Source organism: Rana temporaria, chromosome 8, assembly GCF_905171775.1.
Source record: "Rana temporaria chromosome 8, aRanTem1.1, whole genome shotgun sequence".
Lineage (NCBI taxonomy): Eukaryota > Metazoa > Chordata > Amphibia > Anura > Ranidae > Rana > Rana temporaria.
In genome coordinates this window covers 176222737-176248012 of record NC_053496.1, presented here as the reverse complement: position 1 = coordinate 176248012, position 25276 = coordinate 176222737, and the positions used below count along the sequence as shown (strand labels likewise).

General features: G+C 44.3%; 1 protein-coding gene and 1 long non-coding RNA gene across 2 annotated transcripts; both read left to right on the top strand.

The window, feature by feature from the left end:
• Nucleotides 1–423: 423 nt before the first annotated feature.
• LOC120909512 (gastrula zinc finger protein XlCGF57.1-like) lies at nucleotides 424–23504 on the top strand. Its single transcript, XM_040321287.1, has 5 exons — nucleotides 424–454; nucleotides 571–720; nucleotides 1435–1584; nucleotides 3306–3447; nucleotides 21800–23504. The coding sequence occupies exons 2-5, from the start codon at nucleotides 649–651 to the stop codon at nucleotides 23356–23358; spliced, it is 1923 nt and encodes a 640-aa protein (XP_040177221.1). The 5' UTR covers nucleotides 424–454; nucleotides 571–648; the 3' UTR covers nucleotides 23359–23504.
• On the top strand, nucleotides 15976–16808 carry LOC120909516. Its single transcript, XR_005741284.1, has 3 exons — nucleotides 15976–15999; nucleotides 16374–16515; nucleotides 16767–16808. It is a non-coding gene; the product is annotated as an uncharacterized LOC120909516 (long non-coding RNA).
• Nucleotides 23505–25276: the final 1772 nt, after the last annotated feature.

Here is a 25276-nt window from a genome sequence, read left to right as displayed (position 1 = left end):
GTGACCATTTAACCTTCAGAGTGCCTTCACATCCCTTCCTGAAATACAGGAGAAATAATGATAAGAAGGTTCTAGAAGTCACCAAGAAGATCACTGAGCTGCTGACAGGAGAGGTGAGCGGTGCCGGGAATTCTGGGACATTATCCAGTAACAGACAAGGGATGTGTCTGGATGGTGACTGTATCATTGTGTGTGTCAGGTTCCTATAAGGTGTCAGGATGTCACTGTCTATTTCTCCATGGAGGAGTGGGAGTATTTAGAAGGACACAAGGATCTCTACAAGGACGTCATGATGGAGAATCAGCCGCCCCTCACATCACCGGGTAAGAGGAGACTTTATTGTAAAGGAGAGAACAGTACGGAGGGTCCACCTAGATCCCCCATCATCTGTCCCTTTCCTCTGTATTCCCGGGATTCCACACAGGAAGATCACACCATCCCTCACCATCATCAGGTAGGTGGGAATGAGCCACAAGAACTGAAAATGAATTCTAAGCTATGAGAAGACATTCCAATGTGTAATCTCTTGTTCCTTTTTTTCAAATATATTCTATCATTTTTGGGGTTTAGGGTGAAGAACTAAAAAACATCAAACCTGAGATTAAAGCGGAAGAAGAAGAGGCATTGATAAGTGGAGCTCAGCCGTCTATGGAGGAGGGAGGTCCTCTATATTCCTGGGATTCCACACAGGGAGGTCACACCATCCCTCACCATCATCAGGTAGATGGGAAGAACACTAAATGTGACTCTAGACTGTATGAGATTATACTCTTCTTTCAGCCTATTTGTCATCACATTTTCTTTGTTTTTTTTTTTCTTTTTAATGGCTCAGTATAAAGAACAGATGTATGTAAAAAATTATGTTAAAGAAGAAGAAGAAGAGGAGATGACTGTGATGGGTTATCAGGAGTCTAAGGAGGAAGTTGGGATGATAGAGACAACTAAAGAGGAAGAACCTTTTATAGATATGAGCACGGGTGAGTAATGAACACTACAAAAATATACTGCTTAAGAATATAGATTGATGATTGTGGATATGTAGACCTTCACATCAGGTAAAATGATCTCTACAAGGATGTCATGGTGGAGTATCAGCCGCCCTCACATCACCGGGTAAGAGGAGACTGTATTGTAAAGGAGAGAGCAGTACAGAGGGTCCACCTAGATCCCCCATCATCTGATAAACACATAGAAACAATGTATTCAGTCAGTGTGTGTGTTTCCTACAGATGGATCCAGTAATGGGAACCCACCAGAGAGATGTCCCCGTCCTCTGTATTCCCGGGATTCCACACAGGAGGATCACACCATCCCTCACCATCATCAGGTAGGTGGTATGAGAACTAAAAAAAAAAATTCTAAGCTATGAGAACTTTCTTCTATGTAATCTCTCGTTCCATTTTACAAATGTGTTCTGTCATCTTTGGGGTTCAGGTTGAAGAACTGAAAGACATCAAAGCTGAGATTAAAGGGGAAGAAGAAGGGATGTTGATGAGTGGAGCTCAGCAGTTTATGGAGGAGGGGGTACCTCTGTCTTCCCGGGATTCCCCAGAGGAAGATCACACCATCCCTCACCATCATCAGGTAGGTGGACTCAGAGTGTGGAAATATTTTGGAATTGGTTAGATGGCATTCTTCTATGTGTAGCGCCTGGGTACTTTATAGTATCGGTGCTAGTTAAATTTAAGGTTAGATCAGAGTGTAGTTAAACTCTGATCCAAATTGTTATGTGCAAAACAGGGTCTCTGTCTCAGCTTGGCTGTGCTGTGGGCTCATATTGTTGCACTGGGGTGTTCTTCCAACCACGGTGCTGCAGGTGGCAGCAGTGAAGTCAAGGTACGGATGCTCTTTCCCAGCAGCCAATCAGGGGGGCTTGGCCTCGCTGTGCATTCTGGGGAGGGGTATTTATGGGACAGACGCCATGGGTTCTGGGTCTTCTTCTTCGAGTGTGGCACCCACCTTCAGGGTGACCATATCACGGCGCCCCAGCGTTTAGGCCTACCTGGCCGGGGCATGCGTGCAACGCAGTGTTCCTGGTTCCGGGTCCATGTTGGCCCAGAGCATCTGAACAGCGACAGGGACCCAGTGAGTGACTGGGTTCCCACCTTTGAGGATCCCAAGCTGTATTGCTGTTCGGTGGGGAGTCCGACTGAGGAGCGCCATTGAGAGGCTGGTGATCCAAAAGGGCCTTGACAAACCACCAGGGATCAAGGTAGCCGGAAACTGAAGGATTGATCACCTGTCAGTCGGTACCTGGGCGACAAGTTGAAGGAGATCCAGGCGTAACTCATCTAAGGAGGATAAGCTCCGTAACTACAAATCAGAGAGGGGTCTATGGCAGAGGTATCTCTCTGACGTTCACCAAGGAAGGTCTGTGGCAGGGACTTTATCCTACAACTGTTCAAGTGATACTCCGGCTGCCAAGTCAGTGAGAGAGGCCTGTCCGGGTACACTAAACCCACTCACGCAGGAGTGGTGGAGAAAAGTGTTACGCTTGGGAGCAGGACTGTTTCCTTATCATCACGCCTGAATCTGCTGTTCTCCTTTCTTCAACTTTACTTTCCTCACCACAAGTTATTGTTTTTACCCGGCTGGGTAATAAAGAGCACAGCAAAGGGCACCTGTTGCGGACATTCCTTTACTTCTATTAAATGCAATACGCATCATTCACCCCTAGGAATTTGTGGGAGCCATGAGGTAAATGTGCTACCCAAAACAACCAGCAGCTCCTCCGGGGGTAGTGCTACATATGTATTCTTTTGTTTTCATACTACTATATCCAAATTGCTGCCTGCACCCCCATCTTCATCGTCTTCTTCGTGCACCTCACATTTTTTCACTTTTTTTTTTTGTTGCTGTTTCATCAGTATATGTTTTTTTTTCTTCTGTAGGTCTTACGTCTAGTCATATGTCATCATGGGTCCTCTTCCTCTTTGTTTTCCTTCAATTGGGGGGGGGGATGCTAATTGACATGATGCTGCTATTTTGGTCCTGTAAGTCCAGGCTGAGGTGATCATCTTACCCTAGGGGGTGGGTCCCTCGCTTCCATGGTTTTGAGGACATGGGCAGTATACCTGGTTTATCTCTGCTTCAGGTTAATAATGCCTACCGGTCTTGTCCCTCCGCTAGTGCTTATGTGCAGGTACTGCAAGAGCTTGATACCAGGTCACTTTCTTAAACTTATACTGCTTACATTTATGAAAATTAAAATGTATTTAATAATAAATGCACTGCATTCATTTGTGTCGTTTATATCTGCCCGGAGTTCAGTTTTAATGAATATTTTCTATTATTTTGTGGTTCAGGGTGAAGAACGGATTAATATAAAAGCTGAAGTTAAAGAGGAAGAAGAAGAGACGTATGTGGGGGGTGATCAGCCATCCATGGAGGAGGTTGGGATGATTATGAAGAGGGAACAGGATGAAATTTCTCCACCTTTGGACACAAGTAAGTAACAAACACTGAAACTGGGGAATGAAATGTACAATTCAGTTAACTCTTGAGGGTATGAAGTGAAGCTTGATGAGAAGCAGCCAATTCATGAGAGGGAACTGTGGTGACCGTTGATGGAGTTTCTGTGGGTAGGGGTAGGTCTGTCAGTGCAAGGTGAGGAAAAGCCGATAAATGTATCTTCCTGTTTACACTGTGATTGGACACAGCTAATCACATGGTAAAGAGCCTACATCAGAGGCTCTTTACAGAGATCAGTGATGCGGTGGGTCAGACTGACATACCACACCAACGATCTCCAGTGGGCGCACAATTGCGGCATATCCTGCTGGATGTCATATGATGTCCAGTCAGGATAACTTAACCACTTTGCACACATCATTCTGTTATATGGGGTGCGGGAAGTGGTTAAAGAATTTGCAAATTGTATACAGACTCCGGTAAGAAGACTTTTCTGATTGATTTTGGAGGGAGAACCAGAGCCCAGATTTGAGATCCGAATTTTCCACTTACTCCACTCATACGGAGATAAAACTCCAGTTATTTGTCATCTACTGAAATGTTTTATTTATTTATTTTTTCCCGTTTCTTTCCAACAGATGGATGTGATGTGAGGAATTCCTCGGAGAGACATCTTCTATTATCTGCTGATTGTAAGTCAGAAGATAATGTCATCACACAGGATCCTCCAGGAGGAAATCCAAATACACAAAATATACATCACAGACCTTCCTGTCCGGAGACATCAATGGATCCCTCTGATCAGGGGGAATCTTCTCATCAATCACATACTATGATTACAAATATCCATGTAAGATCTCACACTGCAGATAGATCAACAGATCCTTCCAATCCCGAGGAATCTTCCTCACCCCATGAAGGAAATCACAGAGATGACAATCTATTCTCATGTTCAGAGTGTGGGAAATCTTTCACTCAGAAAGGATCACTTACTAGACACCAGAGAATTCACACGGGTGAGCGTCCTTATTCATGTTCAGAGTGCGAGAAATCTTTCATTCAGAGAGAATCACTTAATGTACATCTGAAAACTCACACAGGGGAGCATCCTTATATATGTTCAGAGTGCGGGAAATCTTTTACTCATAAAGGAGCACTTACTAAACACCAGAAAATTCACACAGGTGAGCGTCCTTATTCATGTTCCGAGTGCGGGAAATGTTTCACTCACAAAAATGACCTTGTTCAACATCAGAGAATTCACACAGGTGACCGCCCTTATTCATGTTTAGAGTGTGGGAAATGTTTCACTCAAAAAAGGGGCCTTTTTATGCACAAGATATGTTACATGCGTGAGCGTCCCTATTCATGTTTAGAGTGCTGGAAATCTTTCACTCATCAAGGAGCGCTTGTTATGCACCAGAGAATTCACACAGGTGAGCGTCCCTATTCATGTTTACAGTGCGGGAAATCTTTCACTTACAAAGGGGTCCTTGTTGTACACCAGAGAATTCACACAGGTAAGCGTCCTTATCCATGTTTAGAGTGCGGGAAATCTTTCACTTACAAAGGGGCCCTTGTTGAACACCAGAGAATTCACACTGGTGAGCGTTCCTATTCATGTTTAGAGCGCGAGAAATCTTTCGCTCAAAAAGGGGTCATTGTTAACCCTCAGAGAATTTACAGGGGTGAGCGTTCCTATTCATGTTTAGAGTGCGGGAAATCTTTCACTCGAAGAGGGGCCCTTGTTGAACATCAGATAAGTCACACAGGTTCTTATCCATGTTTAGAGTGCGGAAAATCCTTCAATCAGAAGGGAGCCCTTGTTAGACACCAGAGAATTCACAAGGATGAGAACTCTTTCTCATGTTTAGAGTGCGGGAAATCTTTTACTCAAAAAGAAGCCCTTTTTGAACACCAGAAAAGTCACATTGGTGAGCATTGTTTTTCATGTTCAGAGTGCGGGAAATCTTTCATTCTTCAAGGAGCCCTTGTTAGACACCAGAGAATTCACACAGATTAGCGCTAGAGTTGCCACCTCATCCCTTTAAAAAGGAACACATATGAATTACACAGGTTCTGAGGTTAATTTAATGCAGGAAAGGCACCAAATGAGTCTAATTACCTCCTTAATTAGCCACAGAACCTGTGTAATTAATATGTGTTCCTTTTTAAAGGGATGAGGTGGCAACCCTAATTAGCGCCCTTAATTATGTTCAGAGTGCGGGAAATTTTTCACTCAGATAGAAGGTCCTGTTAGACACCAGATAAGTCACACAGTGGAGCATACTAATTTATGTGTAGAGTGTGGAAAAACATTTCACTCTGAAATGAAACCTTTTGAAACACCAGAGAAGTCACACAGGTGAGCGTCCTTTTTCATGTTCAGAGTGCAGGAAATCTTTTAATAAAAAACATAATCTTGTTAATCACTAGCCGACCAGCCGCGGCAGTTATACGGCGGCAGGTCGGCTACGCAAAATCACGTAGCTATACGTCATTTCACATTCCAGCCAATAGGGGCGCATGCCCCCTGCTCGCCCCTGGTGCCGACGTGCTTGCCCGGCGGGTGCGATCACCGCCGGGCACCCGCGATCGCTCATTACAGAGCGAGAACCGGGAGCTGTGTGTGTGTGTCCTGTCAGGGGGAGAAATTACTGGTTGTCTGTTCATACAATGTATGAACAGCGATCAGTCAGTCCCACCCCCCCCCCCTCAGTTAGAACACACACAGGGAACATAATTAACCCCTTACCCGCCAGTGGCATTTTTACAGTAATCAATGCATTTTTATAGCACTGATCGCTATAAAAATGCCAATGGTCCCAAAAATGTGTCCAAAGTGTCCGCCATAAGGTCGCAGTACCGATAAAAATCAATGATCACCGCCATTGCTAGTAAAAAATTTTTTTTTATAAAAATACCATAAAACTATCCCCTATTTTTTAGACGCTATAATTTTAGCGCAAACCAATCAATAAACGCTTATTGCGATTTAAAAAAAAAAAAAAAAAATGTAGAAGAATACGTATCGGCCTGAACTTTTGGGGGATATTTATTATAGCAAAAAGTAAAAAATAGAATTTTTTTTCAAAATTGTCGCTCTATTTTTGTTTATAGCGCAAAAAATAAAAACTGCAGAGGTGATCAAATACCACCAAAAGAAAGCTCTAGTTGGGGGAAAAAAAGGACGCCAATTTTGTTTGGGAGCCACGTCACACGACCGTGCAATTGTCAGTTAAATCGAAGCAGTGCCTAATCGCAAAAAGTGGCCCGGTCATTGACCAGCAAAATGGTCCGGGGCTGAAGTGGTTAAACATCAGAAAATTCACACGGCTGAGCATTCCTATTCATTTTCAGTGTGCGGGAAATCCTTAATTTGTAAAGGAAAGTTAAACACCAAAGAATTCACACGGGTGAGCGTCCTTATTTATGTACAGAGTGCGGGAAATCTTTCACTCGGAAAGGACAACTTCTGAAACACCAGAGAAGTCACGCTATGCTCTAAGTGCGGGAGTGAGTCCTCCTCATTTCTCCAGCTTGTCACTGTCCTTCCCCCTGTGTTCATAAGGCTGGGTACAATGTATATCCTGTTATTGCCACATGTGAATGCAATCTTTTGATGAATGTCTCAATAAAGTTTTCTGTGCATTAGATTGTGTACGTCCCTGTCTTCTCTTTATGTCATATGGGTGAGCATTAGAGCACAGAAAGTCAGCGTAAATGCCCAACTGACAGCTGAATCACAAAAAAAAAAAAGTTAAAGAAAATAAAAATGTGGGATCCTCCCCCCCCCCCCCAAATCCATACCAGACCCTTATCTAGCACAGGGCTCGACAAATCCCGGTCGCCATGGCGACTAGAAATAGTGTCCTGGCGACTTGGCTTGGAGCTGGTGCCATCTGGTGGTGAGCCGTTGGTATTACAAGTTATTACCACCAGATGTGAGCTGGCGCCATCTGGTGGTGGCCGTTGGTATTACAAGTTAAGCATTACAAGTTAAACAGCAATTCTAATGTAATTTTTCACTATTTTTCAATGCCATATTCTTCCCTCTAATTAGAACCCCCAAACATATATATTTTTTTATCCTAACACCCTAGAGAATAAAATGGTGATTGTTGCAATACTTTCTGTCACGCCGTATTTGCGCAGCGGTCTTACAAGCGCACTTTTTTGGGAAAAAATTACACTTTTTTTAATTAAAAAATAAGACAACAGTAAAGTTATCCCCATTTTTTTTAATATTATGAAAGATAATGTTATCCCAAGTCAATTCATACCCAACATGTCACGCTTCAAAATTGCGTCCGCTCGTGGAATGACGACAAACTTTTACCCTTTAAAATCTTAATAGGCGACGTTTAAAAAAATCTACAGGTTGCATGTTTTGAGTTACAGAGGAGGGCTCTACCAATCGCGGCGATACCTCACATGTGTGGTTTGAACACCGTTTACATATGCGGGCGCTGCTCACGTATGTGTTCGCTTCTGAGCGCAAGCTCATCGGGACGGGGTGCATTTTCTGGCTCCTAACTTTTTTAGCTGGCTCCTAGATTCCAAGCAAATTTGTCAACCCCTGTCCTAGCATGCAGCCTGGCAGGTCAGGAAAGGGGGGATGTGTGAGCATCATCAAAGCACCACCAGAGCTTCATCGAAGCACCACTGAAGCATCAAAAACACATCATAAAAGCATGTTGAAGCGGTAGGAGCTTTAATGTGTGTTGAAGCCGAAGCAAGTGTAAATGAGCCCTAACTCCCAAGTTCAGATTACCCCCTCATACACTACATATACCGAGCCCTGGATATATGTGTGTGTGCCCTTATGGCACCAGTAATCTCAGTCCCTTGGAAGAAGAAGTCCTTGAATCTTCAGCTAGCCAATGTAGTTGGTGCACTTAGATTTCCTGATTGGCAGGAGTGATGCAAAGTCTATTGTGGAACTCCTGAAGCAGAAATAACACTTTTACTGCCTGGCAGAAGAGGAGGGCAGCACAGTGTAGGCAATATTGTCTGGATGCAGTGTCTCTGTATGATGTGCATGTTCCCACTCACCAATCCTGCAACCAAGGCCCAAAGGAGATGTCCTTGGAGGCAGACTCTTCAGGTAGCCCGACTGGCTACTTCACAACCGGAACACTTCATGTCGACTGTACAGGTGTGACTGGAGATGCAACTGGGATCCCCCTCTCAGGTAGGATGTCCCTGACCGGTAGGGATGAGCTGAACACCCCCCCCCGTTCGGTTCGCACCAAACATTTAGAACCCCATTGACGTCTATGGGACTCGAACGTTCGAATTCAAAAGTGCTCATTTTAAAGCCTACTATGCAAGTTATTGTTGTAAAACATCTTTGAGAACCTGGTTCTTGCTCCAGGGAACATGTATCAATGGAAAAAAAGTTTTAAAAACGGTAGTTTTTTCTGGAGCAGTGATTTTAATGATGCTTAAATTAAAAAAAAAAAAAAAATCCTTTAAATATTGTACCTGCTGGGTGTCTATAGTATGCCTGTGAAGTGGCACGTGTTTAGAACTGTCCCTGCACAAAATGAGATTACTATAAAAAAAAAAATTTTTAAAACTGCTTGCGGCTTTAATGTAATGTCTGGTCCCTGCAATATGGATGAAAATCATTGAGAAAAATACACGCCACGTAGCTTTAGGTGCAAACTGCAGAGGACACGGGCAGTACACACCAAGTGGCTTTATGTGCAAGCTACAGAGGACAAAGGCAGTACACACACCACGTAGCTTTATGGTGCACACTGCAGAGGACGCAGGCAATACACCACGTGAGAATACTGTAGCTAGCACAATCACCTGCCTGCCAGTAAATTAGGAAGAGCTGATCTAGCTAAACTTTACAGTGTATAAATATATATACAACACCTGCTTTAGATGCACACTGCAGAGGACACGGGCAGTACACACTACGTAGCTTTAGGTGCAATCTGCAGAGGACACGGGCAGTACACACCAAGTAGCTTTAGATGCAAACTACAGAGGACAAAGGCAGTACACACACTGAAATAGAATATCTCTAGGCTAACTCTAGAGTAATGTTAGTCTGCCTGCTGGGCCAAATCAAAGAGAGAGAAAATGACAGACCACGTTCTCTCTTCAAATCCTGTGCGAAAGAGGAAGAGGAAGACCTCTCACTGTACTTTTATTAACAACATGAAATCACAAATACATGCATTTGATTGGTTCATTCATAGAGTCCACTCCCATTTTACCCTCCCACCCTGTAACATCTGTTTTTAGCACAGGCTCACATTTCCAAAGCACATGTCATCTCCATTTTGCAAAGTTCATACAAGGGGGTCCTCGGTGAGTTCTGCAAGGATCTGACCATATATGGTTCCTGAGTGAATACGAGAAGAAGGGGAAGGACAGGGTAACAGCTGTTCTTGTATGTCCATATTTAGGCAATACACCACGTGAGAATACTGCAGCTAGCACAATCACCTGCCTGCCAGTAAATTAGGAAGAGCTGATCTAGCTAAACTATACAGTGTATAGATATATATACAACACCTGAGATGCATATATATCCTTTACACACTGTGGGCCAGATCCACAAAGAAGTTACGCTGGCGTATCTATTGATACGCCGCGTAACTTCTAGTTTGCTCCGGCGTATCTTTGTTTTGTATCCACAAAACAAGATACGCCTGAATCTGTGCTAGATCCGACTGGCGTACGTCTTAGTACGCCGTCGGATCTAAGGTGCATATTTACGCTGGCCGCTAGGTGGCGTTTCCGTTGATTTCCGCGTTGAGTATGCAAATTAGCTAGATACGGCGATCCACGAATGTACGTCCGGCCGGCGCGTTTTTTTACGTCGTAAGGCTTTTTTCGGCGTATAGTTACCCCTGCTATATGAGGCATATCGTATGAAGTATGGACGTCGTTCCCGTGTCGAAATGTGAAAATTTTAAGTTGTTTGCGTAAGTCGTTCGCGAATAGGGCTTTGCGTAGAATGACGTTAACGTCGTAAGCATTGGCTTGTTGCGGGTTCATTTTGAGCATGCGCACTGGGACACCCCCAAGGACGGCGCATGCGCCGTTCAGAAAAACGTCATTTACGTCGGGTCAAGTAAAATTAACATAAAACACGCCCACATCTTTAACATTTGAATTCCGCTCCCTTACGCAAAGATTCACGCTACTCCGCCGTAACTTTAGAGGCAAGTGCTTTGTGAATACAGCACTTGTCTCTCAAAGTTGCGGCGGCGTAGCGTTAATACGATACGCTACGCCTGCCGAAAATTACGATCCGCTACGTGGATCTGGCCCTGTAACTTAAACTGACTAGCCTGCCTGCTCTATCTACCTACTAAAAATTACACTCTCTCTCTCTCTCTCTCTGTCTTCTCTCTTTTAACCACCGCAGCAAACTACACAAGGCCGACCTGCAGGCGGCCTTTTATAGTGTGGGGCGTGTACTAAACCCCCTGAGCCATTATGGCTCTCCGTTTATTGCAAGCTGTAATTGGCCAAGCATGCGGGTCATAGTGCATGCTTGGCCAATCATCAGCCAGCAATGCACTGCGATGCCGCAGTGAATTATGGGCTGTGAAACGTAACTTGAATTTGGCGCGAACGGCCCAAAACGTTCATAATTCGACGAACGATCGAACATACAATGTTTGAGTCGAACATGAGTTTGACTCGAATACAAAGCTCATCCCTACTGACCGGCCATTGATCTGTGGGAGGAACGGCGCACTGACCTGGGAAGGCAGCAACTTTTCCCTGCGTCCGGTCTTCTCACTTGCCTTTTGGTGTCTGCCTAGCTCCCAGGCAGCCTCTTGGTATTTTTCTCTTCTTTGCCTCCACGGCATGCTGGGCTGTGTAGTTCTTAAACCAGGGGAAGCTGTGGGCCTGTGCTGGGGACTACATGTCCCACAATTCTTTGATCCTCTGTGGTGAAGAAACATTGGTTCCCTCCCCCTGCCAATGAGGAAGCAGGGGAGAGAGTCGATTGGGCGGCACTCAAAAATTTCAGGGCGGGTTAAGGGGGTGGCCTTGACAGGAAGGGGTGGGTCATGTTTAAATTAGGGGGTGCACAAGTTTAGTCAGGCATAGGGCAGCACAAAACCTAAATACACTACTGGTCACTGTGACATCTTTTATCTCCAGCAGATACTACATATACATATGGGATGCAAAAATGTGTAAAAATTTGATTCTGATATCATTGTACCTTTACTACATGTCCTGTGACAGAAAACAGAACTCATTTCACCATCACTTCTGTCACCAATGTAAAATAAAATGGAGAATTCAGTCATAGGAGGGCCGAGGAGAGTCAGACACCTCACAGCCATCGCCTCAGAGTTCCCACTTCATACCTCCTCCACTGCCATTGGCTGCACTCCCTCCACACCAACCAATCACAGGGCAGGATCAGTCACCAGGCGGATTCTACTCTCAAATCAGACTATCCTAACAGCTCTGCACTGCCACTGGCTGCATTCCCTCCACAGGAACCAATCACAAGTTGGGATAACAGTCACCGGGCAGTTTCAGCTTTCCACAGAGATTCATCTCAGACCTCACCACAGTCACACACTATTATTATCATACATTTATATACAGTACCTCTGACCTATACCACAGTGCTGTATAGAGAACACTGTGCTGGTCACATTTGTCTCTACACAAACAGAACTGACATGAATATCTGGTTTATAGACCAGATACATCCTAAATATAGAACCATTTATCAAACTGTAGATCCAGAGCCTCTGGTTTATAGACCAGATACACCCTAAATATAGAACCATTTATCCAACTGTCCATCCAGAGCCTTTGAGCACATATAGAGCTTTCTAGCGTCTACAAATTACAAAACGGCGCACTGACCTGGGAAGGCAGCAACTTTTCCCTGCGTCCGGTCTTCTCACTTGCCTTTTGGTGTCTGCCTAGCTCCCAGGCAGCCTCTTGGTATTTTTCTCTTCTTTGCCTCCACGGCATGCTGGGCTGTGTAGTTCTTAAACCAGGGGAAGCTGTGGGCCTGTGCTGGGGACTACATGTCCCACAATTCTTTGATCCTCTGTGGTGAAGAAACATTGGTTCCCTCCCCCTGCCAATGAGGAAGCAGGGGAGAGAGTCGATTGGGCGGCACTCAAAAATTTCAGGGCGGGTTAAGGGGGTGGCCTTGACAGGAAGGGGTGGGTCATGTTTAAATTAGGGGGTGCACAAGTTTAGTCAGGCATAGGGCAGCACAAAACCTAAATACACTACTGGTCACTGTGACATCTTTTATCTCCAGCAGATACTACATATACATATGGGATGCAAAAATGTGTAAAAATTTGATTCTGATATCATTGTACCTTTACTACATGTCCTGTGACAGAAAACAGAACTCATTTCACCATCACTTCTGTCACCAATGTAAAATAAAATGGAGAATTCAGTCATAGGAGGGCCGAGGAGAGTCAGACACCTCACAGCCATCGCCTCAGAGTTCCCACTTCATACCTCCTCCACTGCCATTGGCTGCACTCCCTCCACACCAACCAATCACAGGGCAGGATCAGTCACCAGGCGGATTCTACTCTCAAATCAGACTATCCTAACAGCTCTGCACTGCCACTGGCTGCATTCCCTCCACAGGAACCAATCACAAGTTGGGATAACAGTCACCGGGCAGTTTCAGCTTTCCACAGAGATTCATCTCAGACCTCACCACAGTCACACACTATTATTATCATACATTTATATACAGTACCTCTGACCTATACCACAGTGCTGTATAGAGAACACTGTGCTGGTCACATTTGTCTCTACACAAACAGAACTGACATGAATATCTGGTTTATAGACCAGATACATCCTAAATATAGAACCATTTATCAAACTGTAGATCCAGAGCCTCTGGTTTATAGACCAGATACACCCTAAATATAGAACCATTTATCCAACTGTCCATCCAGAGCCTTTGAGCACATATAGAGCTTTCTAGCGTCTACAAATTATGGGATTGTTTTAGTACTTTTTTTTCCCTCGTAATGGCGGTGATCAATGACTTATAACGGGACGGCAACATTGTGGCGGACAAACCATGACACTTTTTTGGAGACCAGTGACACCAATACAGTGCTAAAAAATATGCACTGTCACTGTACTGACATTGGCAGGGAAGGGGTTAACAGCACGGGTGATCAAAGGGTTACAGGTGTCCCCTAGGGGGCTGCTTTCTAACTGTGTGGGGGACAGTTGCACTGTGGGAAGACTGTTCCTGCTTAGCAGAAACACAGGGGGCCAGATTCTGTAAGAATCTGCGTTGGCATAGTGTAAGCCATTTACACTACGCCACCGCAACTTACAGGAGCAAGTGCCGTATTCCCCAAACACTTGCTCCGTAATTTGCGGCGGCGTAGTGTAAATGGCCCAGCGTATGGCCGCGTAATTCGAAGGGGGCGGCTAGCATTCAAATTAAGCGCGCCCCCGCGCCGATTGAACTGCGCATGCGCCGGGGCTAAAAATAGCCCAGTGTGCATGCTCCAGCTCACGCCGGAAACATCAATGACGCCGATGTGTGCGTCATTGACGTAAAGTTGTATTCAAGAACGACTTAGGAAAACAACGTAACCGACGGGAAAAGACGACGCGGACCTGACGCCATACTTAACATTGCATACGGCGTACTGGCGTAAGGTTACCCCTCATATAGCAGGGGTAACCTTACGCTTACGGAAACGACGTAAGTGACGAGTACGCAACGCAAATTCGTTCGGGAATCGGCGTATCAGGCTCATTTGCATAGTCAAATGAGACCTGAACGTAAACGCCACCTAGCGGCCGGCGTTGCATTACATCTAAGATCCGACGGTGTAAGTGCCTTACACCTGTCGGATCTTGGCCGTATCTATGCGAAAATTATTCTAGGAATCACTCGCATAGATACCCGGGCTCAGAAACAGAGATACAACGGTGTTTCCTGAGATACACCGTCGTAACTCTTCTGAGAATCTGGCCCAGGATCTTTATCTTCCCTACTAACAGAACGGTGATCTGCCTTGTTTACATATTCTTTCGGAATGAGCACCAGTTGCCAACGGACATTGGGTCCACTGAATGGCTCCCGCTATGCCAAATCACAGCGAGAGTGGGTAGCAACCCCAGACCCGAAAGAGCAAAATCATGTTCCTGTACGTGATTTCACGCAGGAGAGCCCTGCAGTAAATGTAAGTGGGGTGGTCGGCAAGTGGTTAATTACAAAGGAACTAATGGGAGTCTTACGGACACATAAATGCACAATGCAAGGGAGGGAAAAAATATTTAATGGGAAGGAAAAACACGGCAGGTAAGCAATTAACATACCTAATTTGTTTTTGCTCATTTACCTGCAATTTTGTAAGAAGGTTACAGGTCTAGTGGCTCCTATTTTTTAACCATTCCAGTGTTATCCTATTATGTTCACATACTGAAAATATACAGGACTCCCCCTTTAATGACATTACTCTCAAGGTGGTCTTTCCCAATTATATTGAGTGGAACAAAAGCACGACTGGAAGAGCATGATTGCACAGACACTGGAAATTATGCCAGAAATGGGGAGGAAAAGATGTCAGGCGCAGTCAGGAAGTAAATAATCTACAGACAGGAAGTGAGGTAACATATGAACAGGAAGTGATGTAGAGGTCTAAAAAGGAAGTACTGGGTCAGAGGTGAGTTGGGAGGACGTAGAGGAGAGATATTGCTGGAACTGGCAGCAGAGGACGTATTAAGATATTAGAATTCCATCTAAAACATTACTAGTCTTAAAAATGCTGTCTATACCTGCTAACACCTACATTAACTAACCTGTGCAAGAAAAAATATGTACTGTCTATTCTTACCTATTTTCAAGCCTCTCTGGTCTGGTCATGTGACCTGGCTTTTATGCGCCATCCAGTGAAAGCTGCAGAGGAGAGGAGGGACCTATGGGAGATGACATGGCTCCCGGCTTTAACAGTCATTGTTGGATGTTCTCGGACTAGTTAGGCTTTAGCTGGATTTCTACTTTAAACCTCACCCTGTGGATCCTCCACCTGCTGACTGGAGAGCCGAGCAGGATTCTGGGAGGTCACATGACAATATTATTGCTTTTTCAAAGCAGACTAATCATCTGGTGAAGTCTGGTGACCATTTAACTTTCAGAGTGCCTTCACATCCCTTCCTGAAATACAGGAGAAATAATGACAAGAAGATTCTACAAGTCACCAAGAAGATCATTGAGCTGCTGACAGGAGAGGTGAGTGCCGGGAATTCTGGGACATTATCCAGTAACAAACAAGGGATGTGTCTGGATGGTGACTGTATCATTGTGTGTGTCAGGTTCCTATAAGGTGTCAGGATGTCACTGTCTATTTCTCCATGGAGGAGTGGGAGTATTTAGAAGGACACAAGGATCTCTACAAGGACGTCATGATGGAGAATCAGCCGCCCCTCACATCACCGGGTAAGAGGAGACTTTATTGTAAAGGAGAGAGCAGTACAGAGGCTCCACCTAGATCCCCCATCATCTGTCCCTGTCCTCTGTATTCCCGGGATTCCACACAGGAAGATCACACCATCCCTCACCATCATCAGGTAGGTGGGAATGAGCCACAAGAACTGAAAATTAATTCTAAGCTACGAGAAGACATTCCGATGTGTAATCTCTTGTTCCTTTTTTCAAATATATTCGATCATTTTTGGGGTTTAGGGTGAAGAACTAAAAAACAGCAAACCTGAGATTAAAGAGGAAGAAGAAGAGACATTGATAAGTGGAGCTCAGCAGTCTTTGGAGGAGGGAGGTTCTCTATATTCCTGGGATTCCACACAGGAAGGTCACACCATCCCTCACCATCATCAGGTAGATGGGAAGAACACTAAATGTGACTCTAGACTGTATGAGATTATACTCTTCTTTCATCCTATTTGACATCACATTTTCTTTGTTTTTTTTCTTTTTAATGGCTTAGTATAAAGAGCAGATGTATGTAAAAAATTATGTTAAAGTGGAAGAAGAGGAGACGACTGTGATGGGTTATCAGGAGTCTAAGGAGGAAGTTGGGATGATAGTGACAACTAAAGAGGAAGAACCTTTTATAGATATGAGCACGGGTGAGTAATGAACACAAAATAAATAAACTGCTTAAGAATATAGATTGATGATTGGGGATATGTAGACCTTCACATCAGGTAAAATGATCTCTACAAGGATGTCATGGTGGAGAATCAGCCGCCCCTCACATCACCGGGTAAGAGGAGACTTTATTGTAAAGGAGAGAGCAGTACGGAGGGTCCACCTAGATCCCCCATCATCTGATAAACACATAGAAACAATGTATTCAGTCAGTGTGTGTTTCCTACAGATGGATCCAGTAATGGGAACCCACCAGAGAGATGTCCCCATCCTCTGTATTCCCGGGATTCCACACAGGAAGATCACACCATCCCTCACCATCATCAGGTAGGTGGTATGAGAACTCAAAAATAAATTCTAAGCTATGAGAACTTTCTTCTATGTAATCTCTCGTTCTATTTTACAAATGTGTTCTGTCATCTTTGGGGTTCAGGTTGAAGAACTGAAAGACATTAAAGGGGAAGAAGAAGAAGGGATGTTGATGAGTGGAGCTCAGCAGTTTATGGAGGAGGGGGTACCTCTGTCTTCCCGGGATTCCCCAGAGGAAGATCACACCATCCCTCGCCATCATCAGGTAGGTGGACTCAAAGTGTGGAAATATTTTGGAATTGGTTAGATGGCATTCTTCTATGTGTAGCGCCTGGGTACTTTACAGTATCTGTGCTAGTTAAATTTAAGGTTAGATCAGAGTGTAGTTAAACTCTGATCCAAATTGTTATGTGCAAAACAGGGTCTCTGTCTCAGCTTGGCTGTGCTGTGGGCTCATATTGTTGCACTGGGGTGTTCTTCCAACCCCGGTGCTGCAGGTGGCAGCAGTGGAGTCAAGGTACGGGTGCTCTTTCCCAGCAGCCAATCAGGGGGGCTTGGCCACGCTGTGCATGCTGGGGAGGGGTATTTATGGGACAGACGCCATTGGTTCTGGGTCTTCTTCTTCGAGTGTGGCACCCACCTTCAGGGTGACTACATCACGGCGCCCCGGCGTTATGGCCTTCCTGGCCAGGGCGTGCGTGCCTAGTTCCGGGACCATGTTGGCCCAGAGCATCTGAGCAGCGACGGGGACCCAGTGAGTGACTGGGTTCCCACCTTTTGAGGATCCCAAGCTGTATTGCTGTTCGGTGGGGAGTCCGTCTGAGGAGCGCCATTAAGAGGCTGGCGATCCAAAAGGGCCTTGACAAACCACCAGGGATCAAGGTAGCTGAACACTGAAGGATTGATCACCTGTCAGTCGGTACCTGGGCGACAAGTTAAAGGAGATCCAGGCGTAAAATTCATCTAAGGAGGATTAGCTCCGTAACTACAAATCAGAGAGGGCCTGTGGCAGAGGTGTCTCCCAGATGTTTACCAAGGAGGGTCTGTGGCAGGGACTTTATCCTACAACTGTTCAAGTGATACTCCGACTGCCAGGTCAGTGAGAGAGGACTGTCCGGGTACACTAAACCCACTCACGCAGGAGTGGTGGAGAAAAGTGTTACGCTTGGGAGCTATTCTCCCTTCTTTTTCAACTTTACTTTCCTCACCACAAGTTATTGTTTTTACCCGGCTGTGAAATAAAGAGCACAGCAAAGAGCACCTGTTGCGGACATTCCTTTACTTCTATTAAATGCAATATGCATCATTCACCCCTAGGAATTTGGGGGAGCCATGAGGTAAATGTGCCACCCAAAATAACCAGCAGCTCCTCCAGGGGTAGTGCTACATATGTATTCTCTTGTTTTAATACTACTATATCCGAATTGCTGCCTGTACTCCCCTCTTTATCTGCAGCTCCTTCTTTGTGCACCTCACATTTATTTTATTTTTTTTCTGTTTTATCAGTATATGTTTTTTTTCTTCTGTAGGTCTTAAGTCTAGTCATATGTCATCATGGGTCCTCTTCCTCCTTGTGTCCCTTTAATTGGGGGGGGGGGGGTGCTAATTGACATGATGCTGCTATTTTGTTCCTGTAAGTCCAGGCTGAGGTGATCATCTTCCCCTAGAGGGCGGGTCCCTCGCTTCCATGGTTTTGAGGACATGGGCAGTATACCTGGTTTATCTCTGCTTCAGGTTAAAGCGGGGGTTCACCCAAAAAAAAATTCTAACATTACATTAACCACTTCCCGACAGCAAAAAGTGAAAAATATTGAATTTTTTTTCAAAATTGTCGCTCTATTTTTGTTTATAGCGCAAAAAATAAAAACCGCAGAGGTGATCAAATACCACCAAAAGAAAGCTCTATTTGTGGGGAAAAAAGGACGCCAATTTTGTTTGGGAGCCACGTCGCACGACCGCGCAATTGTCTGTTAAAGCGACGCAGTCCCGAACTGTAAAAACCCCTTGGGTCTTTAGCCAGCATATTGGTCCGGGGGTTAAGTGGTTAAGCTCCATTCCGACATTGACTGTACGCTGATCTCTTTTTTTTTTTTTTTTTTTGCCGTACATACTGTTATATCTTTATTTTCCCCCCTGGCTTCTGGGTAGTGAATCCCGCAGGAGTGGGCGTTCCTATGCACAGGCTAATTGATTGACGTATGACATAAGCTTCCCCCCAGGTGCATACGGCCGCGTCACGAGTTGACGAAATAATCTGGACTGCAAGTCGGCTCTATACGGCGCCTGCGCACCGATGTTCGGTTTCTTTCGGCAACTTGTGACGCGGTCGTATGCGCCGGGGAGAAGCTTATGTCATACGTCAATCAATTAGCATGTGCATAGGAACACCCACTTCCACGGGATTCACTACCCGGAAGCCGGGGGGGAAATAAAGATATAACGGTATGTAGGGCAAAAAAAAAAAAAAAAGATCAGCGTACAGTCAATGTCGGAATGGAGCTTAATGTAATGTTCGTTTTTTTTTTTTTTTGGGTGAACCCCCGCTTTAATAATGCCTACCGGTCTTGTCCCTCCCCTAGTGCTTATGCGCAGGTACTTCAAGAGCCTGATACCAGGTCACTTTCTTAAACTTATACTGCTTACATTTATGAAAATAAAACTCATTTAATAATAAATGCACTGCATTCATTTGTGTCGTTTTATATCTGCCCGGAGTTCAGCTTTAATAAATATTTTCTATTATTTTGGGGTTCAGGGTGAAGAACGGATTAATATAAAAGCTGAGGTTAAAGAGGAAGAAGAAGAGACGTATGTGGGGGGTGATCAGCCGTCCTTGGAGGAGGTTGGGATGATTATGAAGCGGGAACAGGATGAAATTTCTCCACCTTTCGACACAAGTAAGTAACAAACACTGAAACTGGGGAATGAAATGTACAATTCAGTTAACCCCTTGAGGGTATAGGTGTCCTTTTATGAAAGTGCGGTAAAATACCGCGATTCAGTTCTCAGGCATTCTCAGGGGAGATCGCTCTCCTCTGAGTGCCTGTTTATGAAGCTTTGTAGATCGGTTCTCATGTTGAGATGAGGAGCAATCTACAAACGGCTGGAAACTCCTGAGAACTGCTTCTCTTACTGTAATCTCGCGTGATGTAGCGGGATTACAGTATGAGGAAGTGAAAAATGCAAAAGTTGAACACGAATCAGCACACATTATACACCACATATTAATAAAATAATAAAATTACATTCCCACCAAACAATATACATTAACCTAATTATTAAAGAACATTGTTTTTATCAATATTTAAAGCTCATACATGTGCCTATTTAAATGTGAATGGTGTATAGTAAATTAATGGAATTCCACATATATAATGCAGCTATACACCAATCATATAAATGAAAAATACATTTATAATCATTTTTTTTAATAAAGTATACAAATATAAACCCTGTATAACTGTAATAGAACAGTCCATGGGTAAAACCATATTTTAGGGTTTACAATTTTATTTTTTTACTAATAAATAAAAAATTATATAAATATGACTTTAATAATAGCATTTTAATGCAGGTAGAATTATATATATATATATATATATATATATATATATATATATATATACATACATATATATATATCTAATTCTACCTGCATTACACACTATAAATTCCTAACCTGCTCATTTTGGGGTGTGTAATGGTAGGGAAGATGTGTTCTGACTGTATGGCTGCTCGTGTGTGAAGCATGGAAGTCAAAAGACTTCCTTCTTCCTCCACAATACTCAGCCAGCTTCCCGCTCTGATTCTCCACCTCTGAGGCCCCATACACACGAGAGGATTTATCCGCAGATACGGTCCAGCGGACCGTATCCGCGGATAAATCCTCTCGAGGATTTCAGAGGATTTCTATGCGATGGCGTGTACACACCATCGCATTGAAATCCGCGCTGAAATCCTCTGCCGATGATGTGTCGCGCCGTCGCCGCTATTATGACGCGGCGACGGGCGCGACGCTGTCATATAAGGAATTCCACGCATGCGTCAAATCATTACGACGCGTGCGGGGAATCCCTTTGGACGGATGGATCCGGTAAGTCTGTACAGACGAGCGGATACATCCGTTGGAATGGATTCCAGCAGATGGATTTGTTGTGCATGTCAGCAAATATCCATCTGCTGGAAATCCATCCCAGGGGAGATTTCTCTGCGGATAAATATCCGTTGGCGTGTACACACCATAGGATCTATCCGCAGAAACCCATTTGATGGGATTTATCTGCGGATAGATTCTATGGTGTGTATGGGGCCTGAGATGGTGAATCAGAAAGTGAGAATTCTGTCACAGATCGCCAGTGAGGTGCTGAGATCGCACCTTCATAAACTGGCCGTTTCTGTGACAGTCAGTTACAGATTCTCACTGTTCTGAGGTAATCAGTGGAGAACATGTTCTGTGGTGACCGTTGATGGAGTTTCTGTGGGTAGGGGTAGGTCTGTCAGTGCAAGTTGAGGAAAAGCAGATGAACGTCTCTTCCTGTTTACACGGTGATTGGACATAGCTAATCACATGGTAAAGAGCCTACATCCGAGGCTCTTTACAGAGATCGGTGATGCGGTGGGTCAGACTGACATACCACACCAACGATCTCAAGCGGGCGCACAATTGCGGCTTATCCCGCTGGACGTCATATGATGTCCAGTCAGGATAACTTAACCACTTTGCATACATCATTCTGTTAAATGGGGTGTGGGAAGTGGTTAAAGAATTTGCAAATTGTATAAAGACTCCGGTAAGAAGACTTTTCTGATTGATTTTGGAGGGAGAACCGGAGTCCAGATTTGAGATCGGAATTTTCCACTTACTCCGCTCATAAGGAGATAAAACTCCAGTTATTTGTCATCTACTAAAATGTTTTACTATTTATTTATTTTTTTACATTTTCTTTCCATTAGATGGATGTGATGTGAGGAATTCCTCGGAGAGACATCTTCTATTATCTGCTGATTGTAAGTCAGAAGATAATGTCATCACACAGGATCCTCCAGGAGGAAATCCAAATACACAAAATATACATCACAGACCTTCCTGTCCGGAGACATCAATGGATCCCTCTGATCAGGGGGAATCTTCTCATCAATCACATACTATGATTGTAAATATCCATGTAAGATCTCACACTGCAGATAGATCAACAGATCCTTCCAATCCCGAGGAATCTTCCTCACCCCATGAAGGAGATCACCAAGGTGACAATCTATTCTCATGTTCAGAGTGCGGGAAATCTTTCACTCAGAAAGGATCACTTACTAGACACCAGAGAATTCACACGGGTGAGCGTCCCTATTCATGTTCAGAGTGCGAGAAATCTTTCATTCAGAAAGAAGCACTTAATGTACATCTGAAAACTCACACTGGGGAGCATCCTTATATATGTTCAGAGTGCGGGAAATCTTTTATTCATAAAGGAGCACTTACTATACATCGGAGAATTCACACAGGTGAGCGTCCTTATTCATGTTCCGAATGCGGGAAATGTTTCACTCACAAAAATGGCCTTGTTCAACATCAGAAAATTCACACAGGTGACCGCCCTTATTCATGTTTAGAGTGTGGGAAATTTTTCACTCAAAAAAGGAGCCTTTTTATGCACAAGATATGTTACATGCGTGAGCGTCCCTATTCATGTTTAGAGTGCGGGAAATCTTTCACTCATCAAGGATCGCTTGTTATGCACCAGAGAATTCACACAGGTGAGCGTCCCCATTCATGTTTACAGTGCGGGAAATCTTTCACTTACAAAGGGGCCCTTGTTGTACACCAGAGAATTCACACAGGTAAGCGTCCTTATTCATGTTTAGAGTGCGGGAAAACTTTCACTTACAAAGGGGCCCTTGTTGAACACCAGAGAATTCACACGGGTGAGCGTTCCTATTCATGTTTAGAGCGCGAGAAATCTTTCACTCAAAAAGGGGTCCTTGTTAAACCTCAGAGAATTTACAGGGGTGAGCGTTCTTATTCATGTTTAGAGTGCGGGAAATCTTTCACTCGAAGAGGGGCTCTTGTTGAACATCAGATAAGTCACACGGGTAAGCGTTCTTATCCATGTTTAGAGTGCGGAAAATCCTTCAATCAGAAAGGATTCCTTGTTAGACACCAGAGAATTCACACGGATGAGCACCCTTTTTCTTGTTTAGAGTGCGGGAAATCTTTTACTCAAAAAGAAGCCCTTTTTGAACACCAGAAAAGTCATATTGGTGAGCATTCTTTTTCATGTTCAGAGTGCGGGAAATCTTTCATTCTTCAAGGAGCCCTTGTTAGACACCAGAGAATTCACACAGGTGAGCACTCTTATTCATGTTTAGAGTGTGGCAAATCTTTCACTCAGATAGAAGGTCCTGTTAGACACCAGATAAGTCACACAGTGGAGCATACTAATTTATGTGTAGAGTGTGGAAAAACATTTCACTCTGAAAGGAAACCTTTTGAAAGACCAGAGAAGTCACACAGGTGAGCGTCCCTATTCATGTTCACAGTGCGGGAAATCTTACATTTGTAAATAAGACCTTATTAGACACCAGATAATTCACACAGGTGAGCGTCCTTTTTCATGTTCAGAGTGCAGGAAATCTTTCAATAAAAAACATAATCTTGTTAACCACTAGCCGACCAGCCGCCGCAGTTATACGGCAGCAGGTCGGCTCAGCTGCGCAAAATCACGTAGCTATACGTCATTTACGTCAAAGTGGCCCATTCATCGACCAGCAAAATGGTCCGGGGCTGAAGTGGTTAAACATCAGAAAATTCACACGGCTGAGCATTCCTATTCATGTTCAGAGTGCGGGAAATCCTTAATTTGTAAAGGAACGTTAAACACCAAAGAATTCACACGGGTGAGCGTCCTTATTTATGTACAGAGTGCGGGAAATCTCACTCGGAAAGGACAACTTCTAAAAAAACAGAGAAGTCACGCTATGCTCTAAGTGCGGGAGTGAGTCCTCCTCATTTCTCCAGCTTGTCACTGTCCTTCCCCCTGTGTTCATAAGGCTGGGTACAATGTATATCCTCTTATTTCCACATGTGAATGCAATCTTTTGATGAATGTCTCAATAATTTTTATTATGCATTAAATTGTGTACGTCCCTGTCTTCTTTTTATGTCATATGGGTGAGCATTAGAGCGCAGAAAGTCAGCGTAAATGCCCAACTGACAGCTGAATCCCCCCCCAAAAAAGTTAAAGAAAATAAAAATGTGGGATCACCCCCGCCCCCCAAATCCATACCAAAACCTTATCCTAGCATGCAGCCTGGCAGGCCAGGAAAGGGGGGGGGATGTGTGAGCATCATCAAAGTACCACAAAGCTTCATCAAAGCACCACTAGAGCTTCATCGAAGCACCACCCAAAGCATTAAAAACACATCATAAAAGCATGTTGAAGCGGTAGGAGCTTTAATGTGTGTTGAAGCCGAAGCAAGTGTATATGAGCCCTAACTCCCAAGTTCAGATTACCCCCTCATACACTACATATACCGAGCCCTGGATATATGTGTGTGTGCCCGTTTGGCACCAGTAACTTCAGTCCCTTGGAAGAAGAAGTCCTTGAATCTTCAGCTAGCCAATGTAGTTGGTGCACTTAGATATCCTGTTTGGCAGGAGTGATGCAAAGTCTATTGTGGAACTTCCGAAGCAGAAAGAACACTTTTACTGCCTGGCAGAGGATGAGGGCAGCACAGTGTTCTACAAGTGTAGGCAATATTGTCTGGATGCAGTGTCTCTGTATGATGTGCATGTTCCCACTCACCAATCCTGCAACCAAGGCCCAAAGCAGATGTCCTTGGAGGCAAACTCTTCAGGTAGCCCGACTGGCTACTTCACAACTGGAACACTTCATGTCGTCTGTACAGGTGTGACTGGAGATGCAACTGGGATCCCCCTCTCGGGTAGGATGTCCCTGACCGGTAGGGATGAGCCGAACACCCCCCCCCCCCCCCCCGTGCGGTTCGCACCAGAACCTTCGAACGGACCGACCGTTCGCGCGAACATTTAGAACCCCATTGACGTCTATGGGACTCGAACTTTTAAAGCCTACTATGCAAGTTATTGTTGTAAAACATCTTTGAGAACCCGGGTCTTGCCCCAGGGAACATGTATTAATGGAAAATAAAGTTTTTTAAAACGGTAGTTTTTTTCTGGAGCAGTGATTTTAATGATGCTTAAAAAAAATGAAAAATTCCTTTAAATATTGTACCTGCTGGGTGTCTATAGTATGCCTGTGAAAACGTCTTTGAGAACCCGGGTCTTGCCCCAGGGAACATGTATCAATGGAAAAAAAGTTTTAAAAACTGTATTTTTTTCTGGAGCAGTGATTTTAATGATGCTTGAATTAAAAAAATGAAAAATTCCTTCAAATATTGTACCTGCTGGGTGTCTAT